Here is a 16,787-nt window from a genome sequence, read left to right as displayed (position 1 = left end):
CATCCAAATTCATGGGCCCCCTCCCCTAGTATATCCATGAGTCTATGGACCCCAGGTTAAGAACCTCTGATCTAACCTAAAGGGGGGGGCCGCCAGCACTGAACCCCAGCTCTCCCAGCCCAATTCTCCCCTGTCATCCCGCCCCCGCCTGCCTGGACTTTACATTCCAGTTCAGAGTGCTAGTCATAAAAGAGCATTTCCTGGTTTACTTAAGTGACCAATTTCTGGCTTGCATTGGAATTCGGAGTTGTGAATTTTCCAGAAAATCTCCATAGTTGTAAGAAACCCAACATGGGGAAAACTACAAACCCAAAGCCAAGTGAGAACCAAGGTGTTCCTGGAGAAGGCCATTCTCTCTTGGACGACAGACCTGACCCGACCCGACCCCCCCGCCCCAGCCGTTAGAAAAGGAGGAGGCAAGCCCCAAGGTAGCTCTGAGAAGAACACATGCCCTTTCAGAGAGGATTCAATGTGTGCAAGTCTCACTTCTGTCCTGCCCTTGCCACACTTTCCCGGGGCCTCAGGACCACTTAGGCCCCGTCCACCATCACTGCTCTTCTTACCACATAAACACACCCCACTCCTCTTGCAGTTCCCCTCCTCCTTTCTCGTTCCTCCCCCTCCCCCCTCTTTTTTGCCCATCGATGCCACAGCCTGAGCAGTGCTATGGAAGGCAGTGCTTTGGCCCAAAGGAGGCCGGGGGGTGCTAAAGGACTATATTCTTAAACTTCACTTACCTGCAAAGAGCAATATAGTAATATTTTAGAAGGGTAATTGTTCCCCACTTTCTTTTGTGGGATCTTTCCTGTTTTCTGTTGTTATTGTGGGTGTTTTTTTTTACCCTTTCACATACATGGATATATGTGAAGTATCTATGTGGTATGTACATGGGCAGGTGCCAACTTTTATTCCAAAATGTTAGATCTGGAGGGAAGCTTCCAGATCGGCTAAAAGTCTCTGGGTTCAAGTCCCTAAGGAGCAGAAGGAGGGAGACCTGTTGCCTAATCCCAGATAAATGATCCATCTCCACCAAGGACCTGCCTGACCTTGGACAAGCCCCTTTCTCTTTCTGGGCCTCTGTTTCCTCAACTGTAAAATAAGTGGGAAAGCAAATCAAATTTTAAAAAAATAACATAAAATGAGGGCATTGGATTCACAGATCCCTTTTAAGCTCCAACATCCCGTGATCCTTTCAAAGCTCTCCCTTCCTGGGCCTTAGCTTCCCACTGTGCAAAACAACGGCCCTCTGAGCTCAAAATCTCTGGACACTATAAACCTGTGACCCCTGGGCCACTGGCAAGCAGTCAGTGAAGCTCTTTGGAGGGCAGCAGAGTGGATTCCAAAGGTCAGGGTTCAAATCTGGATCACAGTCTCTCAGGGCCTCAGTTTCCTCATGGGCTCATTTCTAAGATCATTCCTGCTCAGACATGCCACCTAAGAAACAACCTGGATGGACCAAAGATGCAGACAGCATAGCTGTCTGTTCTGCCAAGAGATCTTATTTGTATTAATTTCCTTAGCAAACACCCACAATAATTGCCCTTTACAACTTCTGTGAAAGGATTAACAAAAATCCTTGATTAAAAAAACCAAATTAGCATCTATGAAAAAAGGATTCAGCCTCTATGTGTGTGTTGGGGGGTGGAGGAGTCAGTCCCTCGGGGCTATCCTCCCACAGATTGAAGAAAGAGGATTTTTTTTCATGTTGGGGTCCCAGGGGAGGCATCAAACAAAAGGAAAAAATAATAATATGCTGGCAGCTGCCCTGAAGAAGAGGCTCCCAACTAAACCCTCAGGGGCAGAAGCCTGGTTGAGCAAACCTCAACAGCTAAAAGAATCTCAGAGGTATGCTCAGCAAGCAAAGAGGGCTCCAGACACCTGGATCCAGCATGGGTACAAACCTGCAGCTGGCACAACCACTCAGGTTCCACTGACCAAACACCTCCCCAGTGCCAGGAGTGGAAAGCCTAGCACTCAGGCAACAAAGATGGATGCCCACAAAGCCTTGTGTCACCTGCAGAAACGCATTACCTTTGGGGGGGGGACAAAGAGGGGAAGGGGGGGCCTTCCAGGACGAGGTAGCCTCAAAGCTGGGCCTTTAAGGGTTCCCTCCTAGGGAGGAGGGGAGAGCCTGTGTGAAGACAAGGATGCACAAGGGCTATTCAGGGAACAGAGTAATCCAATGTAGCTGGAGCATAAGGTATACACGTAGGAAGGAAGAGTAAGCTTACAGGAGGAAGGCTGGGGCTCAGAAAATGGAGGCAGGTAGGACTTCAGTGGTCACCCAGCAGAAAGCTGTCACGTTAATGTTAACGGAACTTGATGCCCTGGGAGGGGAAAGGACTTAGGCAAGGTCACACAGCCAGTAAGTGGCAGAGATTCCAGACCACCTCCTCGGACTCCCCTGCCAGCACTAGAGCCAGAAGCCTGGGCCACCCCTGGGAGGCAGTGGCTCTCCACTGCCAATGTCTGAGCAGTGGAATGCCATGATCAGAGCTGTACATTAAGAGGAATCTGGCCACAATGTGATATGAGAACTGGAATGCTCCGGTAGCTATGGCCCTTTCTAGCTGTGGCTTCCCCATCCCGTCCCTGGCTGGCTGAGCTTTCAACAGAGGCAAACGTGCATCATTCCTGTTCATTTTTCCTCTGGAGAGTTCCAGCCCTTTGCTACTTTTTCTGACATCTGTTCACTTCCTCCCTCAGCTGGGCCTCCCAAATTTCTTTCCCCAGCTGAGGGATTGGGAGTGATGGTCTTCAGGTGGGATCCAGGCCTGCAGCTTACTCACATGTGCTTGCCTGGGTCACCTTCCCCCATCAAGGAGTCAACGGCTGACCTCCCGCTCCTTCAGCTCTCCCTCTCTGCACCTCAACGAGCGAAAGGGAAGGGCAATGAAGGCCTAACCCAGGATGGAGACGAAGGAACCAACAGTATTTACCATGGGAGAGGCAGCACAGGGAGTGGGAGGAGGCGAAAGGGCCTCCTGGGCTGGAGAATCAGAAAGCAAGCTGTCCTGTAGGTGTGGGCCACCGCTTCCCAGCTGCTCACCACCAGGGGCACAGGAGCAAATGGGAAAACTAGCTGGCTTCCCGGACCATTTCCGTGGCACAGGCGAAGGTTTGGAAAGGTGCAGCATTTAGATGCGTAATGGCCACCTGTTAACCAAGGCCAGAGGCCAGCCTCCACCCCAGCAAGGAACGACAAAGCTTGCCCCCCTCCTGCCAGGGCCAGAGGAAAGCCCCAGGCTCCCAGCCCCAGGCGAGGCAAAGGCCTAAGGGCAGCAGCCACTTTGCAGATAGATAAAGGCCACCCTCCTTCTCCGGGTCTTCCAGGTGCCGCCAGGACCCACCCTCCCAAGTGGGAGAGTCACCGGGATGGGAGCGAGTCCCGCATCCCGGTCAAGTCTTCCTCCAACAAGCAACTTGGGGACAGCCCCAGAGGGCCCGCCCTGCTGCACCCCCGGGGGGAGCCCAAAGGCTGAGGAATCCCCCGGGGGGCTACTTAGTGGGGAGGGGGGAGCTGCAGGGACAGGCCCTGAACAAAACCAATGGGCTTCCAAAGGCAAAAGCCAGCGCACAACGGGAGTGGGGGTGGGGGGTGGGTCAGAGGCAGAGCCACAGCTGCCCCCTCTTTACCAAAACCATCAGGCTGGGGAATCGAGGCACAAGTTGGGGGTGGGGCGCGGAGGACCCCCGAGGAGCGGGAAGACAGGCTGCAGTGGTGGGGGCCGCCCCAAATTGGGGCTGGGGTGCGAAAGCGGACGCCCCACTCCCCAGCAGTTCCTTCTTCCCCTCCTTGCGTCTCCCCCCTCCCCCCAGGGCCAGGCAGCGGCGGAAGCAGCGGGTAGGGACGCCCGGCGGGGAAACTGAGGTCTCCGACTCTCGGCCCACCCCACCTTCCAGCTCACCCGGTGAGGGACCCAGGGCCTCGAGCTGGGGAAGCGGCCGACGCTCGGGCCAGCCCTCCTTCTCTCTGTCCGTCCGTCCCGCGCGGGAGGCCGGGGACACAAAGCGGGGCGCGCGGGAGGGGGAGCAGCAGGAGGAGGAGGAGCCGGTGGAGGCAGCGCGAGGGGGTGGGGGTGGGGGTGGGGCCGGGCCCGCCCCGCCCGGGTCAGGGGGCGGGGATGCGCCCGAGGCCGCCCCGCCCCTGCCAATCGGCGCCCGCGGGCCCGCCCACCCGCCCCGAGGCTCACCTCGGGGGCACCTGGGCCTCGGGCGGCCCCTAGCCGGCCCGGCCCCCTGGGCTCATTTGCATAAGCAGCCCCACCCCCCGGGCTAGCACAAAGAGAGCGGGAGAGGCTGAAGCGCCCAGCGTCCCACAAAGCCTCCTTCCAAGAGGAGCCCCACGCAGGCCCCTGCATCCAGGGGGAGCATCTCCCCCTAGAGGCCCCTCCGGCCCGCCATGGGGGTCCCCCCAAGTAGCCCCGGACGGCGCTGGCCATCGGGGACGCCGAGAGGGAGAGGGAGAGGGAGGGGGGCGGGCGGCCCTCGGGCCTCCTACCTTCCGGTCTGTATTGGGCCACAATGGTGACCGACTGTCCTGCCCGCTTCAGGGCCGCTGCGGCCTGCTCATGGGTGGCATTTCTCAGGTTCACACCATTCACCTGCCCAGAAAGAGCAGCGATGAACCGACCTGCCCCCCCCCATCATGCCCTCTGGTCCCCGAGGTCAAGGAAGAGGAGGATGGTTGGTCCCCTGGAACTCTGAGGCTCTTTGGAAGCCATGGCCCAGCATCCTCCACCTCGCCTCCCCAGGGCAAAGGTGGCCCCCCACACACACACACACAGTGTTCAGATCCCCCTAACCAGAGGAAAACCCAACTAGTCTAGGGACGCGCCCCTACCTTGGTTCTGGGCCTCTCTCCGGGCCCCCCCCCGCCCCCCAATGATCAAGAAGCTACCTTCTCCAGGGCTTTCAGGCCAAGCTCCCATCCCCATCTCAGAGACATTCCTTCCTGGACAACACTCCCATCATTCCTCTGCCCACTTACGGAGAGAATCCGGTCTCCTCGGCGCAGCTCCCCACTCAGGTCAGCCGGGCCTCCAGCCAGGATGAAGGAGACAAAAATGCCCTCTCCATCTTCTCCACCTACAATGTTGAAGCCCAGGCCTGTGGAGCCCTTGTGCAAAACAATCTTCCGGGGCTCTCTGGTGGGAAGGAACATAGGGATCAGGGTAAGGTGGGCAAAAGCCCTGGCCCCGGGGTGGGGTGGGGGGCTTCAGGCGGCCTTCTGCAAGTGTACATCTGCACCCCCACAAAGCTGCTGGCCTTTTCCTAGTCCATCTCCCTCCAAATGCTGCTTGACCACTCCACTGAGACCCCCACACACACCCCAACCTCAGTGTCTTCGGGATCTCACTTCTCAGCACATTGATGTGCCCAGGAGGGGGGCGGGGGCGGGAAAGCGATAAGTTTTGGAAGCTGGGGTATTGTGGAAGGGAAGACGTACAGGAGCTTTTATATTAAGAGATGTTCTAATGAACTGAAACCCCTCCCAGCACCCTCCCCCAAGCAACTACACACTGGTCGGGGTAGAACCAGATGATTTCTAAGGTTCTCTCCAGCCTGTGACCTGAGCTCTATGCACATCAGAGCTGCCATGCCCCTGCTTTGGGTCAGCGTGTTTGTGTGTTTGTTTTAGGCAGGGAGCCAGAAAAGAAAGAAGTGTTTGAATGTCTCCAGGAGGAATTCCCTATCGAATGTGGGAAGGGGGCAAACCGAACAAACCCCAGAAACACTAATGGCTTTGGAAGGCCCTATGAAAAACGGCTGGGCAAGCCCAACTTTTCTCTGCCCATGGAGATCGCTGGGAAGCTCTAAGCAGTCAATCTCCCATTCCACCCAGAGACCAGTACTTGGTTGCTGGGAGGAGCTGAGGCTCTCCCTGCTCCTCCCCTGCCTCCAGCGCCCAAAAAGTCCAAGGATTGGAGGCTGGGGGCATTTAGACATCCTGAGTCCTAGGCCCTTGTTTGGCCGAGGAGGAAACTCGGGCCCCTGGACAGGGCCTCAGTGGGGGAGGGGAGGAGGGAAGGGAAGCTTCTTTGGGGAGTCTGGCGGTCAGTGGAGGCGTCCAGATCCCTCCTACCTGGAGTCCCCTTGGGGCCTCGGGGAAAGCACGGGCCAGGCCGGGGAGTGGTGGGGGGAAGGAAGGGGGGAGGGGCGGAGGCAGCGCCTGAGGCTGAGGCGCCCCCCCATGGGGCTCTCCGAGGGCACTCAGCTGGGCGAGCGGAGCAGGAGGCTCCCCTGACTTTCTGGCCAAGCCCCCTCCTCCTTCTCCTCCACTTCTTCTTCTTCTTCATCCTCCTCCTCCTCCCCAGGTGGCTGCTCGGCTGCTGCAGCTCCTCCTCGTCCCGTTGGATGTCCTCGTCCTCGTCTTCCTGGTCCTCCTCCTCCTCCTCCTCCTCCTCGTCCTCAGCATCCTGGTCGTACTGGTCCCCGAGCTGCTGCTTGCTGCCTTTGGCACTCTTCCTCCTCCTCATCGTTCTCGTGCTAGTCCTCTTCCTTCTCTTCCTCCTTCTCTTCCTCCTCCTCCTCGTCCTCATCCTTCCAGCCGGGCTGCCAAGGCCGGGCCGCCACCGAGAAGCTCCATACCGGCTCCCAGGCCCCCACGGCGCGGCTTCTTTGTCTAGCTCCTCCCTCGGTGGCATTGGGCCTCCACGCATGGCCCGGGCAAGAGCTGCTTCCACTAGGCCCCAAGCCGGGTCTGGGCCCCTGGGCCCGCCTCAGCAGGAGCTGCCTCTGGGCATGTGACTGGGCCCTTGCCCTGCCTCAGTGTGCCTCCGGTGGGAAAAGGTGCCTGGAACTGTCTCCGAGGGCATGGCCACCTTCTGGGTGGGAGGGGGGCCTTCCTGCCTCGAGGCTCCAGGCTCAATGCCTCCTCAGCCGGGAGATGGGGGAGGCAGAGGGCGCAAAGCTACCACAGAGCTCGAAGCTCCATCCACCACCTTGACATTGGGGAAATGGAGGCCCCGAGGGCCATCTTGACATTACCTGGAAGGGGGCCCTGAAATGAATGCGGAGCATGAGGCCCACCTGCCACCTCAGCATTCAGTGACGCCCCCCCTCCCACGAGTGCCGAAGGGTTCGAGGCCTCTGAGACCTAATCCTAACATTCAATGAATTTATTGATTTTGTGATTGCCCAGCAAACCCTGCCTTTAACCTTCTATAGGAGGGTGCTCTCCCCATGGCCAAGCTCCCCCCGCCCCCAATTCTGGCTGTGCACAGAAGGGCACCCTGCCAGCCACTTCACACTTTGTCCTTGAAGGGTGGGACAGAGAACCATCACGAAGGTCACTGGATCCTAGGGTTGTCTGGGCTCGAACTAGTTCAAGCCCTGATTTGGCAGCAGATGAAGCTAAAGCACACAAAACAGGAGACGCTTGCCCAAGGCCATACAGTTACCAAGGGGGAAGTAGGCCTTCCCCGCCAAATCTGACACTCTACTAAGAAAAAAAGAAAAGGGAGAGGGAAGGGGGTCAGGGAGAGAACAGAGAAAGAAGAGAGATGAACAAAAGGGGGGAAAGGGAGAGAGAAAAGGAGGGATAGAAGAGAGAACCATGAGACGGTCTAGGAGAGCATCCAGGAACCAGAGGGATGAAAGGGCAGACAAAGAAAGAGGAGGGATAGGACTACGGGAAAAGGAGGAACAGGGAGGAAGGGGAAGGGGGGAGGGGACAGGGGCCCACCTAAACTCTGTCTTCGATCTACAAACAAGCGGTTGCCCCCACTAGACTCTGGCATCCTAGGCTCTGCAGCACTCCCCACTCACCCAAGGGAGGATGGGTCCCTGAGGTTCTTACCTGGTGAAGTCCTCCTCACCCAACATGTGCCGAGGGATGGGAGAGTAGCGGGCTGGGGGAGCCTGTGAAGGAGCAGGATAGCTGACCTTGCTCTCCACAGCCCCTAGATAGCCCAGGCTGGAGTTATGGCTTATGTGGCTGTCAGCCAAGGCAGAGAAAGCTGGAGTAGGGGAAGGGAGAAAAGAGTCAAGGGCTGCAATCCTCTCCAGCAGCCTCCCTCAACCCTCAGCCTCAGGATTCTTCAGCTTTCTCCATCCCCCTACCCAAGGCCCAGGATCTTTTGAAGCTCTGACCTGCTGACCTCCTCAGATTGCAAATCAAAGAGAGGGAAATATGCTTTGCTATGGGGCTGAGGCCTAGCAGCTCGAGTCAAGGGCTGAAGGCCAGGTGGGTACGTACTGCTAGCGTAGTCAGGTGCTGCATACATGTCATTGAGGTGCACGCTGCCTGGCTTGGCCACCTTTAGATAGACCATGTCCGATGTGTTTTTCAGGGATGCCACAGCTTCCTCATGCCGTACGTCCTGCAGGTTGGTATTGTTCACCTGCGTGGGCAGAGGGAGGAAGGCTGGCACATTGGGGGGGGGCCTGGCCTCTGCAGGGTAGAGGGCCCAAGGAGGTGTGGCTCTTCATAGAGGTGAAGGGAGTATAATGGCAGCTATGAGTTGACTCTTCTCATTTTCAGGGAGCTGGTGAACGGGATGGATCAGCTCCCATGTGACTGGGCTGGAGAAGGAGTATTCCTGGTATCTAGCCATTGAGTATGGCTTCTGAAAGGCGGGACTTAAGCTTAGGAAGCAGGGACATTAGGGACTCCATGGGCTCTGAGGTTTCTCCTAACCCAAAATCTATTACGATCCTGTGACCAACTAAAAGTCTTGGCAGTGGACGGGTAAGCAGGGGGCCCTTAGACAATTGAGCCCCCCCAAACACCCTTGATGGAGTTCTTGGATAGGAAGACTCTCTCCACTGTACCAGATAATTCCCCCATTAAAACAATAGAGAGGCCAGCAATCACCACCCCTTCCCTCCCATGTCCTTGAGAAGAGGGGGCAGGGTCTCACCGCCAGCAGCCGGTCCCCAATCTGCAGTCGTCCATCCTTCTGGGCAGCACCTCCCTCAATGATTTTTGTGATGTAAATACTATTATCTCCAGGGATGTGCTGGTTCCCAATACCACCTGCAATGCTAAAGCCCAAGCCTGGAGCAAGAGAGCAAGGCCAGGAGACACAGCAAGTGGGGGAAGGGGGTGGGGTGGGGAGGGAGAGGAAGAGATTTTATTTCCAGCTGGGCAGCTACAGGCCGCCCATCCCCCTTGCCTGCATCCCCCATCAGAGCAGTAGGTGGTGAAACCTGAGTCTACTGGAGATGGGAGGTCAGGTGGAGGGAAAAGCCCTAACCCAGCCTAGTCCACAGGGGTCAACGCACCTTTGGGCCCCTTGAGCAAGTTGACCTCCACTACCGTCTCAGGCGGCGGCTGCCTCCTTCGTACCACCAGGCGCACGACAGGGCCGGCCTCCTTGAGGGCTTCCACAGCTCTGCTGTGGACAACCTCCGAGACATCCACCTCATTCACCCTCAACACGCAATCGTTCACCCTGCAGAGTGCCCCATGGAACCCTTTATCACTGGTCACCTCCTCACCTTCCCCACCTATAGAGAACTTTCTGCCCTACCACTCCACAAGCCTTAGGAGAGGTAAGCATCATTCTCCCGTTTATAGCTGAGGAAGGTAAAATTCAGAAGGGAAGCAATTTGTCCCAGGTCACACAGCTAAATTAAGAAGGAGAGCCAAAACATGGTTTTCTGATTCCCTATCCAGGGCTCTGCCCACTGCACCATGCTGCCTCCTATCTGGATGACTGTCAGTGCAGTCACTGAGGGACATGCTCCCTCCCCTCCTCCCTGCCTCCCTTGGCAGTGGGGGGTGGAGGAGGGATGGAGGGAGGGGGTGGGGGACCATCCCCAAACATCTCATAGCTCTGCTGACACCCATCCCCCCCTCCTCCCCAGCTCACCCTAGCCTCCCATCCATGGCAGCTGCCCCGCCTGGGATGATCTTGGTAATGAAGATGCCAGGGTCCTCAGGGATATGTGGGTTGTCAATTCCCCCTGCGATGCTGAAGCCCAGGCCTGAGTTCCCCTGTAGGGGTTAGGGAGAGAGAACCCAATCTGCTCAAGTAGGAAGTAAAGAAAAGCCTTCCTGAACTCTCCCTTCCCTCCTTCCTCATAGTCAGGAAGGTGAGGGGGGAGGTGTCAAATGGGCACTTCAGCTGCATGAGGGGCTTGGGATAGCCAGATATGCAGCAGACAGACATACATCCACATACACACTACACAAACATTTCTGCTCCCTGCCCTCAACCAGTGCACTGCATCTGGGGGGCTTCCAAGAGGGCAGATTGGTTCCATGGCCTTTAGAGAATGGTGTGAGATGGATTCCGGGGACAATCAGCCTGTTCCTCTCACCTGGAAGTGGGATTCCTGGCCCCAAGGCCGAGAAGCAAGAAGGCTCCTGGGTCCTCCTTGGGGGAGTTGGAGGAAGGAGATAGGGAGGGGAGGACTGGAAAGAGAGCTTTGTGCTGCTTCCAGGAGTCACCTTGGAGCTCTCCTCCAATGGCTCACGCTGTGGTACCATATCAGTTTCCCCCTTCTTTTCCCGGTGGACCTACTTCAGCCCTTTCAGCATGGACATGGCCTGAACCCCCTGGTGGGTCATGGCTGCTGCCCCTGCCTCTGCTCCCTGCCGGCAGACTTACCCGCTCCAACACAATCTCCTCATATTTGAACATCCCATCACTTCCATTTACCTGGGGGGAGACACAGACAGTTCCTCAAGTGCCTTCCTATTCTCCTATCCTCCCACCCACCCATCATCCTACCTTCCCAACCTCCCACCTCCCCTCCCCTCCCCAGAGCAGAAGAGCCTAAATCCACCCCAGGGAGGGCCTCTTCCTAAAGATGGGACTGCTGCCCTCAGAGGGTGGGGGTAGTCTCTGGAGAGCGCGCCAGCACGTGCTCGCATGTGTCCACCCCTGTCAGGGGCAGGACTGGTTTAGGAGGGCACTTGGCCAGAGCAGCATCCTCAGCTTGGAATGGAGAGGCACACTCACCGAAAGACTGGGTTCCAAGGTTTCTGCATTCACCAAGATGGGTGCAGGGCTGGCCTGAGGGCAGAGACAGAGCATGGGAGGAGAACATAATGAGCCCTCCTACCCTTGGCTTTCCCTTTGCCCTTTTTGCCCCAGCCAGTTGTCCCCTGACCCACCAAGGCTAGGCCCCATATCAGACACTGTTCCCCACCAGAACTATCCATGGTGTCCCCTCAGGAAACCAGCCCCCCAGCCTCACCCCTCTTCACTGAAGAGCAGGGATCCAGGCCCCTAGTCCAATCCTGCTCCGGCCCATTCCCCACCCCCTGGACTGATTTCTCTACAGCTCAGACACTTAGCATTGCTTCCTAGAAAGGGCAAGGGCAAAAGGGAAGATAGGACAGGGCTCACACTCCCACACAAGGGAGAAGCCACTGTTGGTAAGGAAGTTCAAGCATCTTTCAGGGGAGAATAGCCTAGGGAGCTGGTAGTGATGCCCCAAAGAACAAAACCCCAACTTGTCATCTGAGAAATGGCTAGACAGACAGAAACCATACAGAGCCATTTCAGAGCCACCACACAGAGAACGCCTCCTGGATAGACAGACAGTCGGCTCCCCACCCCCGCTGGTGCCAGCTCTCGCCCCCGTACCTCCTCCCAGCCTTTCTCTCCAGGTCCTAACAACTTCACACTTCTCATCATTGAAAGAAGCCCCAGTAGCCCCTGAGGCAGCGGGCTGGATAGTAGTGTGGTCACCAAGGAAATTGGAGGGGGTGATCGAGGGGAGAGGAGGGAGAGAGGGAGGCCTCACTGGGGAACCCTTATTTTACTCTGTTCTGCCTCAGTGGAGATTGAAAGGGGATCCGAGTGGGTTGCCACTGTGGGTCACCACTGTGAGCTCCCAGCTCTTCCCCAGCTCTTCACTTCAGCTGTAGAACTGTGTGGCTTCTCTATCCTCAACCTTTTAGCTTCCTAATACTGCCCACCATCAGGTCACAGGCTCATTTATCCAGAGAAAGAGAAACACACATAGACATGTACAGAGGCAGGTAGACACACATGTAGCCTGAGCACATATGTGCAAACATGCCCTCCCTGCCAAGTCTCTGGTCAGATGTGACAGGTTAACCTGCTACTGTCCATCCCCCCATTTCTCACTGCAGCTGAGCTTCAGGCTAAATGTGTGGCTGGGGGTGGCTGGGGAGGGGGGGATTCAAATCTACCCCTTCCCACAATCCCTGGCCTGAATGCTCAGAGGCAGGTCCAGCATCCTTCTCCAGCTCACGCCGCTTCCAGGCAGGGCATGGCATGGGCAGGAGGGGCTGAAGGGCAATGGAAGGGTTAAGTGAGGAGGATGAAGGGCCAAAGGTAGGAAGATAGGAGGCTGGAGGCTGGAGTAGCAAGGCTAGGGAACAAGACAGCTGGCCAGGCTGGCCAGGCTGGCCAGTTAGGCAGAAGCTCGCCTTCGTCTCTGAGTTCCCATCCCTCGTGGAGGACAGAGGGCCCCCAAGAATGAACAGCCATCAGGCTGGAGCTCAGGGAGCCATTAGCCAGCACCCCACCCCACCAGAGGTCCCCCTCCTCACTTCTTTCTGAGGTCTTTGGCCCAGGAGCTGTCAGCAGAGATGGACATCCACCCTCTTCCTCCCACCATGCATGGCATGCCAGGGCCCTGGTTCTGCCGGCCCAGACTCCATTTTGCTGCCTCACACACATGCTCCTTCCATTTTCTAAGCTGGCGGCTAGGCTGGGAGTAGAAACCGGGGTTGTGCCCAGCACCCAGAGAGCTGGCAAGCGGTATCAAGGCAGGGGTAGAGGGAAGCACAGTTCCAAACCATCTGGAAGCATCCCAGGGAGCGACAGTCCACCACACTGGGGCATCTTCCTAGCCCTCTGCCTCAGGCTAGGCACCCTGCCTACGGTGTGCCCAAAGAACAAGCTTGCCCCAATTGGCCCCCCACCATTGCCCTTGTCCTTCCCCCACCCCCGACTTCAGAGACTGAGCTGCTATTTGGAGACAAAGGAGACAGCAAGGAGGCCCACCGGAACATCTTGGACAATAGAATCTATCTATCTGGTCCAGGCAACAGGACATTACTACTGAGCAGTCTGTCCTCTGAGCCCCGGAGGGGTCACTTACCTCCTGTCCCTCCCCTGCCCATCAATCTGCAAAACAGTCAGACACCCCCCCCACCCCCCGCACACACAGCCACATGCTAGCAGACACATACGTTTAGATATAAGAGCTCATACAAACACATCATGCAGAGACACCCACACATCTACACACACCACACACCACACACACACACACACACACAAAGAGACCTGTGCAGAGATAGCTCATAGGCATCTAGATACAGAGACATGAACATACAGGCACATGGAAATCCATGTAATCCCCTTTCTCCTACACATACACATACATGATTTCACTCACATACACAGAAAAACCCACAATACTTCTCCCCTCAAGATACATCCCCCACACAATCCCCCCACATACATATACATAGAGGAAAAATCTAATGCCCCAAATCTGGGAAATATGCCCCCACAGTTATCACCCTCACACATGGGTCCCCTGATACCCTCCCCAAATGTACACACACACACACTCCTCCCCAGTTGCACCGATATTTTCTCTGAATCTTCAAAGCCTGGGCCCCAGTCCCCCTCACACTGCCATCTTCAGTACCCCAACCCCACAATTCCCTGAGCGCCCCTTCCAAAGCTCCCCTAGCCCCTGGTCCATACCTGTTCATACCAGTCGCGGTTAGTGCAGGTGCATTCGGGCCACCAGCCGGGGCCACTGCCATTGAGTTTGGGGGTGCTCTTGCCTGGGCCAGGTTTAGGGGTCACAGGCCCCACATCCCGGCCTGTGGGGATGAGTTTGGCTTTGGCCCGAGGGGTGGGGGCAGCCCCTGCCTGGGAGGGCAGGGTCTGGGAGCTATAGCCCCCATATCCCCCGCCGCCCCCATTGCCGCCCCCGCCTCCGTAGGGGTCAGGCACCTGCCAGTCCCCGTAGCCAGGTGGCTCGAGGCGCCTGAGAGCAGCCAGGCGAGTCGCCTCGTAGCACTCCGGGCACTCGCAGCAGTGGTGATGTTTGTGCATGGCACTTGCCCCCACTGCTCGGCTCCCCCAGCCTGCAGCCACTTCTACCCCACTGGGCTCCCGGGCACAATCACAGGGCTCCGGCCAGGCAGGAGGGGGCACCCGGGGGGGAGCTCGGGCTGAGCGGGGCCTGGGGCCGGGCGGACGTCCTGGGGCTTCTGCCCCAACGCTGCCCCGACCCCACGGCTCCCCCTCCGGCGCTGGCGGCTCCGTGTCGCCCCTGGCGGCTCCTGGGCCCAGGCCCAGAGGTGGCTAGGGGGAGGGACCGGCGGAAGGGAAGGCTGGCTACTGAGAGAACCGCGCCTGCTCTGGTCCCCAGGATGGAGCCGAGTGGAGTCAAGAGCATCTCTCCCTGGCTCCCAGAGCAGTTGCTCTCAGCCAATCAGCGCGCAGATCCAGGCAGAGGCAGCAGCAGCAGCAGGAATGCTAAACAGCAGCTCCTTAAAGGGACAGAGGCAGCCGCCCGCCCCGCCTTCATCCCCTGCCCAGGATCCCCCTCCCCTTTCGCTCTCCAGGCCCAGCTCCTGGAATCTCGGGAGGAAGCCCACTTGGAAGAAGGACCCGCCATTGAGGCCAATCCCAGAGCTACTCCGGTCCTCTGTGTCTAACCCTTTGTACCCGGCCCCCCACCATCGCCATCGGCAGTATCTTTGCCCACTGTTCTTAGATAGATAGATAGATAGATAGATAGATAGATAGATAGATAGAGCTGTGGGGAGAGGCTTGCCAACTCTAGAGCCTGCGGGGAGGGGGGGTGCGGGGAGGAGATGAAGACCCAGGCCACGAGGAGATGGGGGGAGGAGATGACCCAGGACACGAAGAGATGGGGGTGAATGAGAACCCAAGCCAGGAGGAGATGGGGGGGGTCCTCTAGCAGAGAACTGGCTTGTATGCTACTCCTTGCCCACCCAGCAAGTCCATCCCGTTTTCCTGCTGCCTCCCCTCTCTTCTCCCCACTGGTCAGCTCCCTGGGCTCCTTCAACCTTCCTTGGCTAGGGCTCGGCCCCCAACCCTACCTCTCTCCAACACCTCCAGACTCCTACCAGCTCCTTTCTTTTGCCCCCACGCTCCCTTGCTGTCTAGTGCATCTTCTAGGCCTCCCTGCCTCTCTACCACCAGCAATGGAGGGCTACAGGCCCTAGACTTGGGCCCAGCTGGGAAGGGAGCCTCAGAAGCCAGGCACCTAACACCCTCGTTTTGGCCAGGAAGCCTGGGGGGGCCTGACAGCAGCCACCCCTACAGACTCCCAGTTTGTCCTAGGCTTCCATCTTCTTCAGGGGGAAATGAGGGTTGTGGGGAAGATTCGAAAGCTGGTAGGTTGAGCTCCCCCAAGCTAGCAGGAGAGGGGTCTTGGACACAATCTAGGCAACAGATTGTAAGGTCACTAAGATTCCCAGAAGAGCAAATGCTGCCTGACAAGTGCGGGGGCTCAGTCCCAGCTCTTCCACCATCCCAAGATCCCCGAGAGAACAGAACTGAATGTGTGTGTGGGGGGGTGTCTTTGTGGGCAAAGCATGAATGGGAAAGCTAGCTAGGGATGGGGTGGGGGGCTGCTGTAGCTGAGGAACAAGAGTGAGTTATGGGGAGAATGCTGGGGAGTGAGGGTTGGGATGGGAGCTAAGGAATGAGAGGGGCCTAGGGCTAGAAGCTTGGGGGAAGGGCTCAAAGGAGGAGCTTTGGTTTGGACCTAGAGAGCTGGAAGCCCAAGGGAATATGAGCTTTCAGAGCTGACCTACAATGACCCTGACCCTGACCCTGACCCTGACCCCCAGCTCCCAGCTGTTTGGGGGAGGAAAGACCACAAAAGTTGGCCTGGCCCAAAACTATCTCCTCTACCCTACCCTTCTTCTGTACACTCAAACCAGGGAGAGGGAATTATTCAGAGGGGGGCTTGGAAGAGGCCCGAAGATGTCTCTACGATGGGAAACGACATCTTTGAGCAAGAAGCCTTAGGAGTGGCTGTGCACTTTGCTTTGGGGCCAGCAGGAGAACTGAGTCAGAGCCCAGGTTCCCTAGCAGCCCCATGAGGAAACGCTTGGCTTTGACCTCTGCATGGCTGCCCTGCAGAGTGGCTCACTGTGCTCCACAAGCACCCCCAGCTTTCCTGGATCCCAGAGCTCCTCTGCCTTCCTCCCCTCCCCCCTCCTAGAGGGAGAGAAGAGGTGCTGTCAGCATCTTGGAGAGTCTCTTAAAATGTAAGGAACAAACAGGTGAGCAGAAGGGGATCCTGCCCAATCTGAGACTTCCTCCCCAGTCACAGGGCTCAGTCTGGCCATTATGGAGAAGGGAACAAATGGGTCAACATCCTTCCCAGCCCCAAGAATGACAGGCCAGACTTCAAGCCACATTGAACCCTTCTTAGTGGTGGGACCCGGGGGCTTCCTAAAGGTCTTCGTGCTCTTCCCCGAGGCACTCCCTGGGGTTCTGGAGATTAGGATGCCCACCCCCCAGGCCCTCGAAGGGCTTGAAATTAGGCAGGAAACCTGGCCTCTAGTCCCGCCAGCGCCAACAATTTTCTGTGTGACTTTCTGCAAGTCCTTTCCCTGCTCTGGGCCTCACTTTCTCCCTCTCTAAAATGAAGCAGGCAGGGCCCTAAGAATCTGTAAGTCTGTCTCCACACCAACAAGTTACGCTCTACCCAGAATAAGGGTCCCAACCTCTGACTCCAGAGATAGACCCTCAGACAAGGTTAAGAGCAGCCCCACGTGCCTGCAGGTGGTCTGTTTGTTGCCAGGCAACTAGCAAGGCCTGAGCCAGAGCTGAAGGGGGGGGGAGTTCAGT

At 57.4% G+C, this 16,787-nt stretch overlaps 1 protein-coding gene across 4 annotated transcripts in view; it reads right to left on the bottom strand.

Moving 5' to 3' along the window:
• Positions 1-14,335, bottom strand: part of DLG3 (discs large MAGUK scaffold protein 3) — a 58,715-nt gene extending 44,380 nt beyond the window's left edge. For 3 of the 4 annotated variants that reach the window (XM_020976528.2, XM_020976529.2, XM_020976530.2), the window contains exons 1-10: positions 13,650-14,335; positions 10,914-10,967; positions 10,560-10,610; positions 9,819-9,943; positions 9,229-9,398; positions 8,865-9,001; positions 8,201-8,345; positions 7,802-7,961; positions 4,991-5,147; positions 4,502-4,604 (exon numbers count right to left, since the gene is read on the bottom strand). In XM_020976528.2, coding sequence (XP_020832187.1) covers positions 4,502-4,604; positions 4,991-5,147; positions 7,802-7,961; positions 8,201-8,345; positions 8,865-9,001; positions 9,229-9,398; positions 9,819-9,943; positions 10,560-10,610; positions 10,914-10,967; positions 13,650-14,006 — 1,459 coding nt within the window. In that variant the 5' untranslated portion in view covers positions 14,007-14,335. The remainder of the gene's footprint in view (positions 1-4,501; positions 4,605-4,990; positions 5,148-7,801; positions 7,962-8,200; positions 8,346-8,864; positions 9,002-9,228; positions 9,399-9,818; positions 9,944-10,559; positions 10,611-10,913; positions 10,968-13,649) is intronic. The other variant, XM_078147956.1, reaches the window with a different exon arrangement.
• Positions 14,336-16,787: the final 2,452 nt, after the last annotated feature.

Source organism: Phascolarctos cinereus, unplaced genomic scaffold (genome assembly GCF_003287225.1).
Source record: "Phascolarctos cinereus isolate Bilbo 61053 unplaced genomic scaffold, phaCin_HiC Scaffold_8;HRSCAF=390, whole genome shotgun sequence".
Classification (NCBI taxonomy): Eukaryota; Metazoa; Chordata; class Mammalia; order Diprotodontia; family Phascolarctidae; genus Phascolarctos; species Phascolarctos cinereus.
Note: the sequence above shows the minus strand (reverse complement) of the source record. Positions and strands in the feature narration are given on the sequence as shown.